Below are 20,827 nucleotides of genomic sequence, written 5' to 3'. Positions count from 1 at the left end.
GAGTAGGGCCAGTGACTCTTTAAAGACGGTCTTTCTTTCTTTCTTTCTTAAAACATTGGTTGTGCCTAGTGCCACACATGACTAAACAATCTGTGATCAGTGGGACCTAAAAATATCTCAAATAAAATGACAGATCATTTGGCAAGCACATCAAAGTATAAATAGCAAGCAGAACTGAAAAGGACATTGCATCAAGTTTTAAAGGTAAGGGAACAACATCAACCTCCATAGTTCTTTTTATGTTCAAATATATTCTTACTGTATTGGAAAAACTACACCTGACAATTTATACCTGTCAGAAAATGAAGTCTTTAATATTTAATGGTGCTGATCCTGGTTCTGATGGTCCAGAATGTGATGAACCTTTGATTGGTCTTCATAGATTTGATGAGATCTTTTTATTTTGTTGGGTAAGGATTTAAAAGGTATATTCAGGCTGCAGATGATCTCCATGGCATACGGTACATGAATTCTTGTTAGTAAAACTGCATTAGCTCAGCATACTGAGGTTCAATAATTACTAGGTTTGTTCACGTTCATTTGAATGAATTACTGCTTTTCTAGTTTAGTTCCACTGCAGTGGGCTGGCACCCTGCCAGCGGTTTGTTTCCTGCCTTGCGCCCTGTGTTGGCTGGGATTGGCTCCAGCAGACCCCCGTGACCCTGTAGTTAGGATATAGTGGGTTGGATAATGGATGGATAGTTCAGTTCCAGGACTTGAAATTTCACAACTGGTCTAAAAATGATTTTCTACTCCGTTAGGTTAGATTTCTCCACTTACATTGGTAAATGTTATATTGTATCTTGTTTTTGTGTTACTGCATTAGATTTGTAAATATGTGTGAGCTCTGATGTTAAACACCACATTTTCCTGAATATTCTGTACAGCTCATAAACCGACTAGAATGGATGTTTAAGGTGTCCGTGTCACAGTAGCCTAATCTAGCTCTCTCTTGGACTGAGTAACACTGGGATTATTTTTCTGCCATCATTTTTGATTTTCACTCCTTCTTTATCATTAGACGTGTTTACAAATTAAAGTCTCAGTAGGCTAATTCCTTGAGCATTGTTTCCAAATCATTCAGTTATATCTTTTCACCCTTTGAGCTGTATGAATGGGCTTTCATCCATTCTATCCTAAACAGTATAATATAGCAAATATGCAAAGTAGAGCATTGAGGAGTTCTCTTGTTTCCTCCTCATTTTTCATTCACTGTCTTCTTAAATCAATTCAGCAACTAAACAAAGAAGTGTCGACTGGTTTCTGTTAAGGTGCTGATCTGCAGCTCTTGCTATCTACACTTTGTCCTTGGAAGTCTGAGCTCCAGGGTGCTAGAGAGGCTCCTGCTGAGTTGTTGGTCACCTCTGCTCTTTCATGTCACTACAGCTGATTGTGTGGGTTACAGAGAATCACAGGTTTCAGAGGCAATCCACTTTTTTCATTTACTCTGATGGACTTACACTGTTTTCAGCAGTCAGTGGCTTTTGGAGGAATCTGTTTAGTTTGAGAGGATTATCTGCAGAGTAATAAAAGGAAGACAGCAGGATGAATGAGAGATTAAACTGCAGGAATCTGTCTTTCTGCCAAGGCATTGCTCTGAAAACTTACTTACAGTTTCTGGGGACATGGTTTGCAAATCGGTAAATTTGTTTCAAACAATAAATATACATTTATTTGCAGATAATACCCCACGGCTATGTTGAGATTCTTCTTTTCAAGACATGTCTTCAGTAATTTTAGATTATGGTTTTAATACAGTATAAGAAGTTCTAAACTTAAAAATGACAAGAAAACACTTACTCTGATTTCTTTACATGAGTGGTGGTTGAAGTGGCTCCCCACTCAGTGTCGCGCTTTGAGTACCTAGAAAAGTGCAATATAAATGGAAAGAATTATTATTATTCATAATAATGCTAATCATAAAGTGCAAAATGATTTTGTACATGAAGAAAGACAACAAGAAATGTCTGACCTGAAGGAAGTGTATCATGGAGTTAGGCTGTTCTCCTCTTAATTCCAAGAACAATTGTGAGTTAGGTGAACTAAATCAATCAAATGGGCAATTCCCAGGCATCTATAAACTACATTGTCAAGGATACTAGCAAGAACTTGACTTTGCAATGTTGACTCCATCCATCCATTATCCAACCCGCTATATCCTAACTACAGGGTCATGGGGGTCTGCTGGAGCCAATCCCAGTCAAAATAGGGCGCAAGGCAGGAAACAAACCCCAGGCAGGGTGCCAGCCCACTGCAGGGCACACACATACACACACACACACACACCAAGCACACACTAGGAACAATTTAGGATTGCCAATGCACCTAACCTGCATGTCTTGGGACTGTGGGAGGAAATCCATGCAGACACGGGGAGAACATGCAAACTCCACGCAGGGAGGACTCGGGAAGGGCAGCAGTGCTACCCACTGCGCCACCATGCCGTCCAATGTTGACTCCTTCTTATGGTAATCTGGGCAGAAATATAGTGTTAAGTGAACTTGCTAGAGAACTGTGGCATTTGGCAGCTCCTTGCCTGTTGGGTCAGCCACTGATCCCAAGCACATGGCAGCAAGATGACGACAAAGATGAACTACATCACACAGCCATAATAAGTTATACATTTGACAGAATAAAACTACTGCTTTCCAATGGGACAATATAAGAGCAAGCAATGTGAAAAGTGAGTATTGGAACTATTTTTTGAGGTGTTATTTGCCAGCCCACTGACTTGGCATGTCCCTCATAGGGCATCATTGTTGCCTGTAACATCTTTGCAGCCGTGTGTGGGGACATGAGCAGAAAGCACATTCAAAAATATGAATTTCAAGGGGCAACAATTGGAATAACTTAGTTTCTGACTATACCATACAGATTGTTTGATTGGTCAAGTGTGTATGTGCGCCACACACAAGAAGACAACAATAAAATTACATATGGTTAACCACCTTGAAATGTTTTCTTGATTTATACATATTTCAATAGGATAAGAGGAGTTTTCCTTTGCCAGAATAAACCTGTTAGGACATCGAACTACAGAGCCCACTACTGGTTAGAAAGCCCTGTTCATCAGATGTTAAACTGAATAGTCAATTGTTCCAAAATAAGCATGGACTTAGAAGATAACTTTGATCCATCTTGTCTATGTAATTACAATGTATAGGATTGTACATGGTGCGGGTGGCGGCTTTCCTTATACGCATGATTGCTCAAATTTGCTTAATGTTGATACTGTTGGCTGCTGTGTGGCATTTAAAGTCTCTATCCATACTAGGCAAGGGGGTGGAGTGACTGGTGAGGGTAAGGCTTTAATTCAGCCGTATGGGTACAATGTTTAGGTACTTAGGGTGTTCACCCTCTGTTTATCCTTTCCCCCCATTTCAGATTCTGTTTTGAATCCATGCACAAATGACTTTGAGCAATGAGGCCCTCTGATTTGGTTTGGACTGCGATGCTCATAGGATAAACAGCAGTTGAAACAGTAAATAATTAAATGGTGCCACCTACAGGACACATGTCTCAAAGCAGCTACGCCACCAGCAGGGTAGACTTGTGTGACCCTGTCGAGTGCGGCATGTTTCCCTGCAGGATGGCTCCATGAATTCTGCATCACTTTACCAGCTGTGTCTGCTGAGGCCGAAGTACGCTGCCTGTCAGCCTGCTGCTATCTCATTTCTCTGCCTCACCACTTATCAGTGTCATTTTCCCATGTCACTTTGGTCCACAGCTGGGTTGTTTCACTATGCTGTGTTTGCCACTCGCCTTTCATTCAGAGCGCATTCGACTGCTACCAGAGGTCCAGACTCACTCTTATTTGTTAAAATGGGAAAAAGAGAATGGACTCGTTTTTTTTAAAGCCATTTTGCACGTTTAATGGCTGATTTCTTTACATTTGAGTGTAAATAATCAGAGAGATATTTTGTCAGTTCTTTTCTTTTCTGGTTTGCCTTGCTTTGTGCACATGAACATAGGAGTGTTCTCCTACCAGCTTTATTTGATGAGGATGTCCAGTTGGAATCCTTTTTGGTGCGCTCTGGCAGTTTGTGCAGTTCACTAAGAGAAATGTCATGGGCCCGTGTGAATGGAACAGAGAAAGTGTGACCCATGGTCTCACTCGTCAGGAAAAGGCCTACATTAGAAAATGTGTCCATTTGTAACAAAGTCCTCATTTTATTGTGTATCTGTTCACATTTCTTGTCTTGATGAAAATTCATGTTTTTCTGGCTTAGCAAAGATATAATTAGGAACTATAGGAATCCTGGTATAACTGGAAAGTTGGCAGTATCAGATCCAGCTTGTTTAGGTATACTGCACTTGGGAATTGTCCGTCCATCCCGCTATATCCTAATTACAGGGTCACGGCCAATCCCAGCCAACACAGGGCGCAAGGCAGGAAACAAACCCCGGGCAGGGTGCCCACACCCACACACCAGGCACACACTACAATTTAGGATCACCAATGCACCTAAACTGCATGTCTTTTGACTGTGGGAGGAAATCCATGCAGACACGGGGAGAACATGCAAACTCCACGCAGGGAGGACCCGGGAAGCGAACCAAAGGTCTCCTAACTGCGAGGCAGCAGCAGTACCCACTGCGCAACCGTGCCGCCCATTGGGAATTGTGTTCAAAGTAAATCCTAAATGCACCATTTATGCATTTTCCACAAGCCTCATTTCACATAGGCTTCCTAGTAAGGCAAAGCAGACCATCACAGGTTGGGAGTGCTCCATCATATACTGTAGCTGCTTAATCAAAAACACATATGCTCACTCAGATTCTTAGCTGATTTATTTCTTTAAAAAGTGTGCTACTCATTGTGTACACTGACTAATCATATTTTATCAGTAGCCAAAGTAACAGTGTTAGTAAATGTAGAATAGGTCAAGGAATTATGAAATGTATTCTGCATTTACTTATACACTTCACTATACACAGTTCTTGAGTACCTATTAGTAGTGTTTAGTAATGCTTTATTATGTAAGAGTACTTTGAAATTATCAAGTACTACATGACAGTGTGATCAAAAACTTATATCTGGGTTTATTACAGTTCACTGCAAGTCATTTTTCAGACGTCCAAATAAAATCAAAACTCACATATAAACCAACTACATGTCATATAACAAAACATACTCACATCCGTCTTTTGCTGCTTTACGGGTTTATTATTTACACAGTAGCTAAAATTGAAAAGCAGAACTTTGAAATGATCTGATATTTTCCTAAAGCCACTTATTGTGCGGAGTCCCTTAGAAGAGAATATTTACATTATTTTTACATTTACACAGTACTGTGAACATCTAGAGAGAGGCCAACAAAACCAAGCTATTTACATTAACTTGAAGTTGCATTCACTTAAAGTAGCACATTTATTTTCTTTCTTATTCTTTCACCTTGTTCTACATGTCATATGAATTGGGTGTGCATCTGCTGCATTTTCAGCTGTCCCCATCTTGAAATTTCTCACTTTGAATAACGCCTTGTTCTTTTAGATTACCATACATTAGAAATGTTATAAACAAGAGCTTAGTCCATTCAACATACTTGCTCTTTTGTCTCTTTGTTCAAAACGTAGGCACATGAATCACACTGTAACTCAATAGTAATACTTTTGCAGAGTGCCTATTAAATTAGAAGCTAAAATAACCCAAAATTAATATAATAATACATGAAGGAGTGAAAACTAACCATAGGGAGCATATTATTAACTACAGGCCATGTGAAGAGAATAAAATAGAATGCTTAAGTTAACAGCGGAGCCTGCTTTAATAGTGAGGAACGTTTTAGATAAGTTTAGAGGCAGCTTGTCCAAACACAAGTCAAAACGTACAGAAACTGCTTACATTCAACTCCAGTTGTCTCTCGTTAGCAACAGAGCACTGCTTCGGAATCATTGCTCAAACTTATATTCTAACTGTACTTTAAAAGAGGGGCGGCACGGTGGCGCAGTGGTAGTGCTGCGTCCTTGCAGTAAAGAGACCTGGGTTCTCTTGCATGTTCTCCCCGTGTCTGCGTTGGTTTCCTCCCACAGTCCAAAGACATGCAGGTTAGGTGCATTGGTGATCCTAAATTGTCTCTAGTGTGTGCCTGGTGTGTGGATGTGGGCGCCCTGTGTTGGCTTGGTTGGCTCCAGCAGACCCGGTGTTAGGATATAGCAGGTTGGACAATGACTGACTGACTGACTGACTTTAAAAGAGTTCTTGCAAAGAAATGAGAATATTTCACCCTACATACAGATTGTTAAGAGTTTGTTGCAACACAAAAAGCTTTGTGCTTTATAAACTGCATGGACCATCAGGCGGCAGTAGCCTTTGACAGAGTGTTGTTTCTCCAACCTCACCCTTAGCCTTTCTTGTTATACCTGCTCTTCTCAATAAATTGAAATCTGCTATATGGACTATTTAAGAACTGTATGTCTCATTACATCCCACGTTGCACACATCAGTGTAATGAAGTAGGAATGAGTGATAGTACGCTGGTATAATTTCATTGAGAAAAGGTCCTCATTACCTTTTATGTATTCTTATCACAGCACACCAAGCTACAACTACGCACCCAATCCAGACAAGCACTGGATCATGAGGTACACTGGTCCTATGAAACCCATCCATATGGAATTCACCAACTTGTTGCAGAGGAAGCGATTGCAGACGCTGCTGTCTGTAGATGACTCCTTAGAAAAGGTACCGTACTTGATTGTGATGAACAGAATGAGTGTTAAAAGCAGAACATTTCTGCATGAAATCATGCCTAACTCCTTCACCACGAGGAATACGTCCTAGAGGGCTATCAAGGCCACATGGTTTCATTCCAACCCACCCTTAAGTAGAAGTTGATAACTGCTTATAACAGAACATAGTTATTCTTTCATTTTTGTTCACTCACATGTTACATTTACTTGGTTTTAGTTTTTCAAGAGCTGCATGCAGTGTTCTGTTTTATTTAACCAGCTAACAATTAACAATGCTTTGTAAATAAAAAGAGACATTAGCAGTGCCTGACCTTATGTCTCTTCCCTTTTTTATACTGTTCTTTTCAAGGTGTATAATATGCTAGTGGAAATTGGAGAGTTGGAGAACACTTATCTAATTTATACAGCAGACCATGGCTATCACATCGGACAGTTTGGGCTAGTCAAGGGGAAATCAATGCCCTATGAGTTTGACATCAGAGTGCCCTTTTATATCAGAGGGCCCAACGTGGAAGGAAGCGCCATGTAAGCACACATTTAGAAATCTGCATCTATGATTCTTTCATTATATAATGCAGTGATCTTGCTGGGGTTTTTAATATAAAATCAAAAAGAAGAAAAAAATCTATTTTTGAATGTGCATTATATATTACCTTCAAAAATTCTGTACGACTTTAAGGGATTTAAGTGTGCACTAGCTGTTTTTTGTATTTCATGAATTGATCTCAATCAAAGTTTTTCTTTAAGCATATATTTTTCTAAATTCTGTTATTCCTTTCATCTTTCTGCTTTTGTTTCGTGTTGGAAAAGAAATAATAATAAAAAAAATATATCAGCATAGGATCTCTCTGTTGGTGTTCCTGGATACTGGGTAAAATGACATCACTGAGCTCCTGGTTGTAGTCTGGCTCAAGTCACTCATTACAATAACAGTAGAACCTACAGAAAAACAATAATCAGACAATCCACAGAAGTCAAAATACACTTAAATGTTAATAATATAGCTTTCCAGTCAAGAATAAATAATTAGATCTATTTGAATAGTATTGTTAACATGCTTAGAAGTTTAATGCTGAAAGGTCATATCTTCTTATGAAGCCCAAGAGGGGACTGAGTATTAAGTTTTGTTTCTGGGAATGAAACTGTTGAGCACCAGAACACCATTTCATGCATCTATAAATTATTTCCTGTTCATAGAGCATACTGCTTAATAGTTTTTATATATGCATACAGTTACACCTCTACAAAAATAGATATTAGTGCATTTCTAAAAGCATACAAGCAAACTCTTATTCTCACAACTTATGAGAGTCGTTCATATTCCACATTTTGACTGTATGTCGGCGGTTCTCAAACTGTGGGGCGCACCCCCCGCGAAGATGTGAAAAAAAAAGAAAACATGAATCGAAAATATGAAAAATACATCTATTGAAACCAAAACAAATTAACTTAAACTACATTCTGATACTAGAAAAATAAATATACAGTTAGATAAATGTCGATAAAAGTTAAGTAGGTATGATAAAACTTGTAGCAGTGGATCGGCAGCAAAAAATCTAGGAATAAATTTTATTAGGGTTTAAAAAAAAACATTAGGGGGGTGTGATTGAAACTGTTATGAAAATTCGAGTCGTAAATACTTAAAGGTTGAGAAACGCTGTTGTGCGTGTATTTTTCCCCATCCCATGTGGGCACACTAATTTACTTCTCTGGCAAACATGGCACTCCCGCTTATCTATATCAATGGAACGTGTTATTTAATGTGCACGTTACAAGTTATATCACTTTGGGTCAATTTGTCACCTAATTGTTTTATATTTTTCTTTATTTTACAGTTAAGACAATGATTAAAAACAAAACTATTATTCCGGAGTTTTGACTTACACAGATTTCAAATTGTAAATTAGTTTTAGTTTTAACATATTTAGAATAAGTGAAAATACGTTTCCATGATTGTTAACACCACTTTGTGTTGTATGGGCACTGCCATTATGTAGTACAGTTGACACAATGTTGCTAAGTAGAGTTTGGACTGGAGTGTGCAGATAAATTTCTAAAGAATTTATCATGTAACCCCTTAGATTTTCCTGGAAACAGACTTGTTGCTTTATGCTACTGTTTTGATTTAGAATTTTGGTTTTGGCTGGTCACCAGATCATTTTAAATTCCTGGCAATCAAACTTGAATTCAGAATTAGCCTTCATCTCTTCTCCCGGGCCTTGTATTCAAAAAAATGCTGCTAGTTTCATCACCTAGCACCTCATAGTGACCAAGACCAAATACAGTGGTACTCCAGTATACGTCCTTAATCCGTTCCAGATCCTTTGACAAATTTTTCCCATAAGAAATAAAGGGATAAAGATTAATCCATTCCCATGAAAAAAAATCCGATTGTTATTGGCATATTATACATTGATAGGGTTGTATAAAATAATTTAAACACTGCTTAATACTAAAATACATAAATACAAAAGCAATTAGATGAAATAAATGAAAATTTAACCTCAATTTACATTATAATAAAATCTTTGTTTTTCACAATCGTTGATACCATCGTTCTCGGCTTACGGTATGCAGCAGCCAAGTCCCGGATACGCATGCCACCTTCATACTTTTCAACAATCAATTCAAATTTACGCAAAAAAACAGAAAATCATGTGAAAATTCACAGAGAGTTATAGCGTGGGTTGTTCACTGAATGCTAGCAACTGGCGTACTGACACTCGTGGGCAGTTGTGGCTTTGTCTCGAGAGGGGTAAACAAGGGTAGTGCATGGTGTTCTAGCACGTGAGTCATATTCCAAACAAAGGTCGTATACCAAGCAAAATATTTCACATCCAAACAGGACATATACCAAGTTGGACTTATTCCAAAGCGGACATATACTGAGGTACCACTGTACTTGTGTATAACCTTCCACAAGACACCATTGGGTTTGAAGTCAGAAGGTTTTTTTTTTCTATTTTGAGAAATTTACATTTTAAGGGAACAGAAAAATTTGTAATCAAGAAATTTGAGTGGAGAGTCATGAAAATGAGGGCCATAATTCTAGCAAAAAAAAAAACAAAAGACTAAAGAAAACACTAAGGCCCGATAATCAAAAGCCCAGGAACTAACATAAACAAAATTCCCTAATCAAAAAATGAATAAATCAAGTGACATGAAAGAGGTTTGTTTAGAAATTTCAAAAAGCTAGAATTAATGGGAAACTAAACCACCATCTTATATAGGTGGGATAAAATGACATCATGCACCATTTGATCTCTGTTTCACATGACCAGCAACGGGCATAGTAACAAATAGATAATATGGTAGCTTCATTGTAGCTGAGCATAAAATTGGTGGCAAAATGACAAGTGCTTGGAAAAATAATATTCATAAATGCTCAGAAATAATTTAGAATAGAACAAAAACATGAATAACAACATTTCCAAGTCCACAGAGCATATGTAAATATAACTAGTAACTCCATGATCTCACAAATACTGGTGCACGATTGTCCAAAATTCCATTGCCATAACTAAATCTACATAGCTTCTTCCACATCTGAGGTTCATCTCATAGACAAAATCTCTGCTGTAGTATCCTGGTGTTAGCTAACCAGAGTGAATGAGTATTGGGATTCCTTAACCTGCAGCACAACTTATCTTTTTAAAAATAAGACATGGTGTCACCTCTATTTCAAGCCATTTCACCCCACACTACATACAGCAATGAAAAAACACATTAACTAAAACTTATCCCAACCAGTGGAATCTGCTAGTTATTTCCAGCACACCTTTCCTGTCCATTTGTATCTTCCATGTCTGTTTAGCAAATGCCATGGCTATCTTAGCTGGCTCATCAGCAAATACTCATCAGTAGATAGGTATCTTGAAGAGAATGTCCAGATTAGATTACACAACTACAAAGCCGCTCATTGTACACTGACCCAAGGCACTTTGGTACTAGATGCACTTATGAGCAACCTTGTGTTCAAAATTCCACTTTTTTTAAAGTCAACTAATGACTGGAACAGAAATCCAATAACAATTTACCATTCAGATTCAAATCAGGCAGGTGATTCATTCTAGTCGCATCCCTCTAGTTACCCCCATTTTTCATCATGTAAACCCAGAAGTCACTCAGTATGGACTATGGAAACTCAGTTCTGGCAGAATCTAATGTCATTAAAAAGAGTGAAGTAACAGTAAAGATCTGCCTTTCTGTACCTCATAGTCACATTAAGGTGACCCTCATATCCAAACTCTAGTTGCTTGGCACCCAATATAGGGCTTGTGAGTATCCCATACTTGCCCAAGACATCTGCAATGTGGTACATCTTGAGTAGGACAGAGAAAGAGAGAGAGGTCTTCTTGACCAAGAAGCCTTTTTTAAGGTCCAAAGAAGTGTGTAGCGATCACTTTGTTTACAGTATATCTAGATGAAGGGGACACCTTCCTCACCAGAAAAATTACACTGCATGTCCAAAGAGCTTGTTCCCCTTGCTAAGATCTAGTAATCTGAGTGACTTGCCAGCTACCTCTGCACCCAGTCCAGACACTGGTAGCCCCAGGTTATTCCTTTTCCAAACAGGACTCTATGAAAGAGACAGAGTAGCATTAAGGGCTGCAAAAAGAATTAAAGCTCTTCTTTTCAGTAGACAAGGTTGTATGGTAACCTGATTCTTTCCTTCAAAACTATCAAACAGCCTGATAAAACTGATCTATCAAATTCTTTCAGGCAAAATGTGAATCATGTGCTAAAGGTAAATGCATTGAAAACTAAATCCAGGAAGCATTTTTTCCCATATAAAGGTTTATGTGAATCGAGAATAAACTACCCAGTGTAATGGATAATATTCTTATTTTAAATATTTACTGTATGCTTTTTAAAGTTTTGATTAATATGAAATACTGTATATACAACTTGAAATTTCCCCTAAAATTAGGCAATGTTTTTTGTTTTTTTGATTTTAACTCAAATCCATTAAGCACTGCTGTAAAATTAAACAGTCCTCCTCTTTCTGTCTGTAATTATGAATACTTTCTCATCACATAACTGCCTGCTGTTTGTCATTCCGCATATCCTGAGAAAGGACAGGACAGATTCCTGTAAGATCCTAAGCAACATACTGCAAGGGACTATGATCGATCACAAAACATTTTCATATTGTACCCTACAATTAGCACATGGTTTAGAGAACTGAACAATGTACAACAACTTAAAGACAAAGACATAAAATAACTTGCAAATATTGCATAATAACAATGCATTCAGGAGAAAGGAGAATTTTGAAAACTAGAAGTTCCACTGTTTAGATTTTTAAGTGGGCATTTTCTGGTAAGAGCAAGAGCAGTTCAATTCTGGTTGGGTGAAGGTTGAGGTTGTTTAATTAAGAGAACTAATAATTACATTTTGAACATCAACATCACAAGTGTAATAATTACATCTAACATGTTACGGTGGGAGATGTTGAATCTTTTACAGTTTGGGTAAACTCTACTGAGCTCTGCAGGGACTGAAACATTTGCAAATGGGATCTGTTTTGATAGTGTGTGAATATTAAAATTGCTAATCAAGACTTGGTTATCATAGTTCAAGGCTATGTAAGATACAGTAACTAAATTCACTTTTAATAAAGAGTACGGGTCAGCAGATCTGCAAGTAAGCATTATAGTTAATCATATTTTAAAATCAAATAGTTTCACCTCAAAGAATGATAAATGACCTAATTTGAATGGAGTGATTTACTGTTCATAATTCCAGACTTCCCTTCTTGACCGATAACAATGCTGTACCATCTTGTTTTACCTTTTATGGGATACCTATTCTGGAATATCAAGGACAATTATGCAGCAGCTGATCATTGTATCTTTTGTAGCTGACAAGGCAGATTGTGTTATCAATTTCAGTTTTTCCTCTCCGAGTACAGAAAGTCAACAAATGAGTGTAGGCTCTGTTTTTGTGTTTAACATGTTGATTTTCGTCTATTAATTTTTTAACGTCACAATCTGCTTTTTGGAGTTGAGGAGAACTAAACCCTTTACACAGTAAAATCAGGTAAGGAATCACTCCAGGATGTTCACTTACACATACAGTACATATGGCTCATTTAGAAGTTCCTGTTCATTCGATATGCAGGAAAATGTGATACAGGATGGATTCCAAATTCCTCAAGAAAGCCTGTGTAGCAATTTGAGAAGAATTTAAATTCCATATAGGCAACGAGCAGAGTAGAAACTAAACAAATAGCTCAGTTTAATTATTTAGTAACATTGCACCCCTTTACACCATATTGCGACAACGATGATGCTTTCTTTTTTCCTGGTTATGTCACATATAAATTCAGAAATTTAATTTCAAGGATGGATGGCAGAGTGGAGGAATGTAAATTGAATATGATGAAACAGCTCCCTCTTCTGGTCATATATATATATATATATATATATATATATATATATATATATATACTCTGTGAAATAACTTGATGTATACTTCATGTAACTTGATAACTTGGTGTATTTTATCAATTTGCAGAAATCCTCACATTGTGCTGAACATTGACCTTGCACCTACCATTCTGGACATTGCTGGGCTGGACATTCCATCTGACATGGACGGAAAATCAATCCTTAAACTGCTGGACAATGAGCATCAAGTGAATAGGTACTGCTAGCATTCTGGAAGAGTTACAGTAATCTCTCGTTTATCACGGGAGATAGGTTCCAAGGCCGGCCGCAATAACTGAATTTCCGCGAAGTAGGGACACCATATTTATTTAATAATTTAATGTGTATTTGGATGTTTTTAAACCCTCCCTGTACTGTTTACAACCCACCCTTTACTCTATTAATAACAGGGACAACTGTTAAGCAATATGAAATCGGTAGATAAGTTTGCAGTTACTGTATAGCGAAGTACACGCACCTATATATGACGTGATGATGGTGATAAATATGCTGTGCAGTAAAAATGATGACTTTTACTGCGCAGCCGATGACTGTATTTTACGTCTCTACAGACGGCGGTGCCATTTCCTGGGGCACCTCTTCCACGGTTTCCGAAGGTGTATCCATAGTAGTAGTAGGAACTGGCTCTTTTTTGCGAGGCTGCAAAAACATTGTGATCGGCAGCTGCTGCTTCTTTTTTTGGTCGAAGAGCAGCTTGTAGGCGGTCATGACGTCGTTGACCTTGTTGCAAAATTGGACCGATCGAACCATCTCATCATCCCATTCCTGTGACCGCTCTTGCAGATCCTTAGCCAGTCTGCAGCCACAGCCGCGAACGTTCTCCCTTCCTTCAACATATCCAGAAGTTTCACCTTCTCAGCGATCGTCATCATTCTTCGTTGGCGTTTAGGCTCAGCACCAGCCTTGGAAGAAGGAGCACGTTTGGGAGCCATTGCAGGGGGTGAAAATTGAAGCGAAGTTCAACACAAAGAAACCACAAAAAAAATCACACACAGTACAGTGTAAAGTAAACCGCTCGGCAGAAAGCTTGAAGCGAAATGGCCGCTACAGAGAGACAAGGGGAGGTGCTGTGGGATCTGGGCATCAGTCAAAGCACCAATCACAGGCCCGATTAGAAAGCGGGAAGCTGTGATTTGTCGTCTCCCTTCCATGTACCAATCACAGCCCGTGTTATAACGCACTTAGTCATCAAACTTCTTTTGTTGTTCTGAGACTAGGAAATACTACTACTATATTTAAAAACCCACGAAGTCATGAATCCGCGAAAAGTGAACCGCGAAGTAGCGAGGGATTACTGTACAACGATGTGGCCATTCACCAGTTTTTGATCTTGTAAATATAGCTAGAGGGTGTGGAAAATATTTTGCACCTGTTTGGTCAGAAGAGGTCTCTACAGAGATGGTTAGTGCATTTTAGGTAGTGTAAGTATCCTTTGGTTGAAAGTTAAGTTTAAGCATAAATTCACTTTTTTATATAAAATCTTTTAACATCACATGAACAACAATAAGAATAATACATTCTGAGAAATAGAAGTTGACTGTTTTTCTGAATTGTACAATAAATGTTTCACACATAAAGCCAACCAGTGAATCACTTTTGTTTATAATGATTGTTTGTCTTAACAGTTTTTCCACACTATTGTTTAATAAAAGACCTTCATGCACAAAGACTTGTGGCACTGGGAGAACTTCATATTAAAAGTAAACATGTCAAATCTCATTTGTTGCCACAGAGGGGAAAAATATGGTATTCACTCATGGGTCTTTTCCCATTGTAATCTGGAATAAATTGGCTTCCCTACCTCAGAAATCATATTCTGGGGAGTCCCATTACCAGGGAGATCTGTAGTGTTTTCATGCTGCCCATAGTCCATATCTGGCTTGTCTTTGTAAAATAAAGAGGTGTTTGAGACTGGTGACAGTTGTCTAAGTGTTTTTGTTTCTAAAAAGGACCAACGTGTGAATAGCAGCAGTAAAAGGTACTACTATGGAGGTACTGAGGGATTTGGAAATTGCAGAGGGAGACGTACTGCTTAGATTAAACAGGCTGAAATCAAACAAAGCACCAGGACCAGATAATATTTACCCTCAAGTTCTTAAGGATGTTAGCAAGTATATATATATAAGTCCTTGACACATACTTTTCGGAAGTCACTATGTACTGGAAAGATTTGGAAGGACTGGAAAATGGCAGCTATCATCCCATTATATAAAAAGGGCGACAGGGCAGATCCAATTAACTTTTAGACCAGTAAGCTTAACCTGCATCACAGAAAAATTAATGGCAGGAATTATTAAGTATAAGATTGAGCAACACATGGCAAGAACAGGAATGTTACTGAACAGTCAGCATGGGTTCAGAAGTGGTTAGCCATGTCTTACCAACATGCTAGAATTCTATGAGGAAGCAACATGGCACCTTCTATGGCTTACTAAAAAGATTACAATATGCAAGCTTTCAAGGCAACTCAGGCTCCTTGGGGAGACACAGGAAGCAGAGGGTTATAGTGCTAGGAACCTCATCAGAACTGGGTGATATAAAAAGTGGTGTCCCACAGGTGCCCGTGCTAGGGCTGCTGCCTTTTTTAATATATAGTATACAGTATATATATATATATATATATATATATATATATATATAAATGATGTGGATACAAACATAAGTAACAAGCTGGTTAAGCTTGCAGATGATACCAGGTTAACAGGATTGATAGATAATGTAGAATCTGTTGAATCTTCATAGAGGGACTTGGACAGTATGCAGGCTTAGGCAGATTTGTAGCAGATGGAATGTAATGTCAGTAAACGTTAAAGTGTTACATGTAGGAAGTAAAAATGCTAGGTTTGAATATACACTGCTCACAAAAATTAAAGGAACACTTTAAAGAAACACATTAGATACCTCAGATCTCAATATGAAGTTGGATATCTATACAAATAACGACAGGGCAATGTCTTAGGAACAAAAGGATGCCAAGTCTTTTAATGGAAATAAAAGTTTTCTGCCTACAGAGGGCTCAATTGTGTAGACACCCTAAAATCAGAGTGAAATGAAGATGTGGCAGGCTAGTCCATTTTTTCAAAAACTTAATTTCTGCTACTCAAAATGCTTTTCAGTATCTTGTGTGGCCCCCACGAGCTTGTATGCATGCTTGACAACGTCGGGCATGCTCCTAATGAGACGAATGGTGTCTTGTGGCATTTCCTCCCAGATCTGTATGAGGGCATCCCTGAGCTGTTGTACAGTCTGAGGAGCAACCTGGCGGCCTAATGGACCGAAACATAATGTCCCACAGATGTTCTATTGGGTTTAAGTCAGGGGATCGTGAAGGCCATTCAATTGTTTCAATTCCTTCATCCTCCAGGTACTGCCTGCATACTCTTGCCACATGAGGCTGGGCATTGTCGTGCATTAGGAGGAAACCAGGACCTACTGCACCAGCGTAGGGTCTGACAATGGGTCCAAGGTGATACCTAATGGCAGTCAAGATGCCGTTGTCTAGCCTGCAGAGGTCTGCGAGTCGCTCCATGGATATGCCTCCAAGATCATCACTGACCCACCACCAAACCAGTCATGCTAAACGATGTTACAGGCAGCATAATATTCTCCACGGCTTCTCCTGACCCTTTCACGTCTTTCACATATACTCAGGGTGAACCTGCTCTCATCTGTGAAAAGCACAGGACGCCAGTGGTGGACCTGCCAATTCTGGTATTCTATGGCAAATGCCAATTGAGCTCCCCGGTGCTGTGCAGTGAGCACAGGGCAGTAGACATTTGGGCCCTCAGGCAACCCTCATGAAGTCTGTTTCTGATTGTTTGGTCAGAGACATTCACACCAGTGGCCTACTGGAGGTCATTTTGTAAGGCTCTGGCAGTGCTCATCCTGTTCCTCCTTGCCCAAAGGAGCAGATACTGGTCCTGCTGATGGGTCATGGACCTTCTATGGCCCTCTCCAGCTCTCCTAGAATCTCCTCCATGCCCTTGAGACTGTGCAGGGAGACACAGCAAACCTTCTGGCAATGACACGTATTGATGTGCCTTCTGGACAAGTTGGACTACCTGTGCAACCTCTGTAGGGTCCAGGTATCACCTCATGCTACCAGTAGTGACACTGACTGTAGCCAAATGCAAAACTAGTAAAGAAACAGTCAGAAAAGATGAGGAGGGAAAAATGTCAGTGGCCTCCACCTGTTAAACCATTCCTGTTTTGGGGGTCATCTCATTGTTGCCCCTCTAGTGCATCTGTTGTTAATTTCATTAACACCACAGCAGCTGAAACTGATTAACAACCCCCTCTGCTACTTAACTGACCAGATTAATATCCCAGAAGTTTCATTGACTTTATGCTATACTCTCATTAAAAAGTGTTCCTTTAATTCTTTTGAGCAGTATACAATGGGAGGTCTGAAAATCAGAATTACACCTTACAACAAGGACTTAGAAGTAGTGGACTTGTCACTACCAACTGCCGGATGGTGTTCAGAAGCCTAACAGAATGTTAGGCTATATAGCTCCTTGATATGTAGAGTACAGGCCCAAGGAGGTTATGCTTAATCTTTATAATGCACTGGTAAGGCCTCATCTGCAGTACTGTGTGAAGTTTTGGTCTTCAGGTTACAGAAAGTACATAGCAGGACTAGAAACGTTGAGAGATGAGCAACTAGGCTAATTCCAGGGCTACAGGGGATGAAATATGAGGAAAAATTAAAAGAGTTGAGCCTTTTCAGTTTAAGCAAAAGAAGATTAAGAGGAGACATGATTGAAGTGTTTAAAGTTATGAAGGGGATTAGTACAATGGATTGAAATTTATATTTTAAAATGAGTTCATCAAAAACACAGGGACACAGTTGGATACTTGTGAAAGGTAAATTTTGCACAAACATGAAGTTTTTCTTTACATAGAGAACCATAGACATATGGAACAAGCTACCAAGCGGTGTGGTAGACAGTAGGACTTTAGGAACTTTCAAAACTAGACTTGATATTATTTTAGAAGAATTATGTGGATTTGACTAGCGAGCTTTGTTGGGCTGAATTGCCTGTTCTTGTCTAGACTGTTCTCATGTTCTATAAGATATTAATTCTGACGACTGTTAATGTTCCCTGATGTCTTAAGTTAATATGAATTATTAAATCTTTCTCTGATACTTTTTTCTGTAAAATTAAAATGTGGCTGTAATCATAATAATGATAATACGTTTGAATAAAACTTAAAAGCGGAGTGTCTCTGCCAATGGGTATGTGAATCAAGTTGTTTAATAACCGACTCCCAGTATGACTGATCAGGCCTCCTCAGCTTCTTGCTCTGACCTTTGATAGTGTTTCCATTAGGAAGCTTAACTGTTTAATAAATGATAAGTTGAGGTTTAACCATTAAATAGAAATCAATCAATGCTACAAACCTTTTACAGTACATCATGTCTGGCTATTGTCCAGCAAAACCTCTCTATTGTGAAGGGATAAGCAGCTATGAGCTCTGGGAGTTGTTGTGCTAATCATTCTCCTCAGTTAAACGAAACAGCATACTGTTGACTGGATGCTTCCGTGACACTTCCTTTTAGTACGGTCACTCTCTGCATTACAGAAGAACTTTCATTATTTCAAAGGCACTTTGAGTGGACACTATTGAAATTAACAAGTGCATTTATTTCTATTTATTTATTTTTATATGTGCTTGTGTTTTCTCCCCAGGTTACAATTTAACAAGAAGGGAAAGGTCTGGAGAGACTCATTCCTTGTTGAAAGAGGGTAAGTCTTTGGAAGTACAGGAGTTCAATGATAACATAAGAGAAAGCTTTTGTAATGTAGGAGGACCATCAGAGTGATTTGTATGTCCTTCTTAATAATACAACTGACTGCAATTTCCAAAGGCTAAAATGAAAACAGGGCATCTTAGCAACAGAGTAGTAAGTGCATCTGCCTCACAGCTCAGACTTATTTAGAATCATTGGTCTGTGTAGAGTTTGCATGTTCTCCCTGTGTCTGCTCTGGTTTGTATCCAGTACTGCAATGCCTGACTATATTCCAAAGATAAGCATGTTAGGTTGTTTAGTGACTCTACATTGGCTTGGTGTGCCCTTCTTTTTTCTTGTAATGGATTGATTCTTGCTTTCCACCTGGACTACCAGGACAGGCTCTGGCCCTAGCAACCCTGAAATGGACAGGATGACTACAGATGAGGAATGGATCAAGTTAGGAAAATATTTTTACTGTGAATATAGTGAAAAGGGGAATCAGATGGACAGCATATAAGCAGAGGGGAGAATTATATTAGATACATATGCCACACCTTTACCAATATACTGTAGCTAATTCATGCAATTCTTTTTACAAACACACACACAAAAAATGAAATGAACCACAAATACCACACCGACTGAAACCCTGTGTTATAGTAGATCTCCTGAAGTTATGTATTCCTTATCCACTTTCTTTAAATTTCAGTTCTATTCTTTAAGCCTCTCATCCACACAGTCTTCCCTCCTGTCAGATTAAGGTGCGCTGTTGTAGTTAGAACTAATAACAATAATGTCTTGCTTTTTAACTGGTTTCATTTAGTCTCTCTTTTTTTCCACTCTGCCTATTCTAATATAGGGACATGAAGACTCAAGGTAGGACCAAACCAGTCGATTATAGGCCACACACACTCACACAGCCACTTTCAATCTACAGTTAACTGGAGATGCATATATTTGGGAAGCATGAGGAAATCACAGTGCACAAAAAAATCTAATCTTCTAAGCCTGTTTTGGAGAAAGTGTTTTAGTCCAGTTTTACCCTTATACATGTGTAAAATAAAGTTGCCCCTCACATTTCAGCATACAGCATAAAATCTGTACATTTGGAATAAACAGTGATAAACATCTCCTGTCATATTAGTTATTTTTATATCTTTTAGAAAACTGTTACACAAGAGAAATGATGAAAAGGTGGATTCACAAGTGGAGAACTTTCTTCCCAAGTACCAGCGGGTCAAGGACCTCTGTCAACGAGCCGAGTACCAAACCCCTTGTGAACAACTTGGGCAGGTATTATGTTTAATCAGCTATTTACCTCTAAAATAAATTGACGCATTGAACTGAAAGTGGACATGTCAAGAAGCAGACATTTGCATCCTCCCTGAGGTAACATCTTTAGACTGTAGCAATGAAGTGCAAAGGTCCTACAGTTTGTACTATAATGATGAAAACATGAAGAACTTGAAGACCATGTTTGTTAAAGAGATCTTTATACTGTCCAAAAGAAAAAAAAACACTGCAGGACCATCTAATACTGTGGAAAGGAGAATGACACACACTATATGTGTATACAACTCAAAACCGTTTCTTCAATGCCTACAATTTGATAAATTAAAGTAGAATGGGACAAAAATAAATAACAATGGAAAATTTAAAGTGCAACTTAAAAAACAAAAATGCATGAATTGAACACATTTTTATCAGCAGGTTTGTAAGCAGCTAAAATGAGGTTCTAGTATTTTATTTAATTGTCAGCTAAATGTACAGTAAAACACTCAATACACCAGAATGACAAAGTGAAAACAGGATTTTTGATATTTTTGAAAATTTACTACAAGTAAAAAAACTGAAATAATATATTGCATTTCCTGTCACTATGCATGCTTTCAGCTTTGTACTCTGAGAAGTGTACACAAGCAGAGAGGAAAGTCATCTTAAGGTG

At 38.5% G+C, this 20,827-nt stretch overlaps 1 protein-coding gene across 2 annotated transcripts in view; it reads left to right on the top strand.

The window, feature by feature from the left end:
- sulf2b (sulfatase 2b) overlaps positions 1-20,827 on the top strand; it is a 364,710-nt gene that overhangs the window by 314,662 nt on the left and 29,221 nt on the right. For both annotated transcript variants that reach the window (XM_039734695.1, XM_039734694.1), the window contains 5 exons: positions 6,535-6,685; positions 7,043-7,218; positions 13,213-13,341; positions 18,839-18,895; positions 20,046-20,175. In XM_039734695.1, coding sequence (XP_039590629.1) covers positions 6,535-6,685; positions 7,043-7,218; positions 13,213-13,341; positions 18,839-18,895; positions 20,046-20,175 — 643 coding nt within the window. The remainder of the gene's footprint in view (positions 1-6,534; positions 6,686-7,042; positions 7,219-13,212; positions 13,342-18,838; positions 18,896-20,045; positions 20,176-20,827) is intronic.

This window comes from Polypterus senegalus, chromosome 14, assembly GCF_016835505.1.
Source record: "Polypterus senegalus isolate Bchr_013 chromosome 14, ASM1683550v1, whole genome shotgun sequence".
NCBI classification, from domain to species: domain Eukaryota; kingdom Metazoa; phylum Chordata; class Cladistia; order Polypteriformes; family Polypteridae; genus Polypterus; species Polypterus senegalus.
This window is presented reverse-complemented; position numbering and strand designations above follow the sequence as displayed.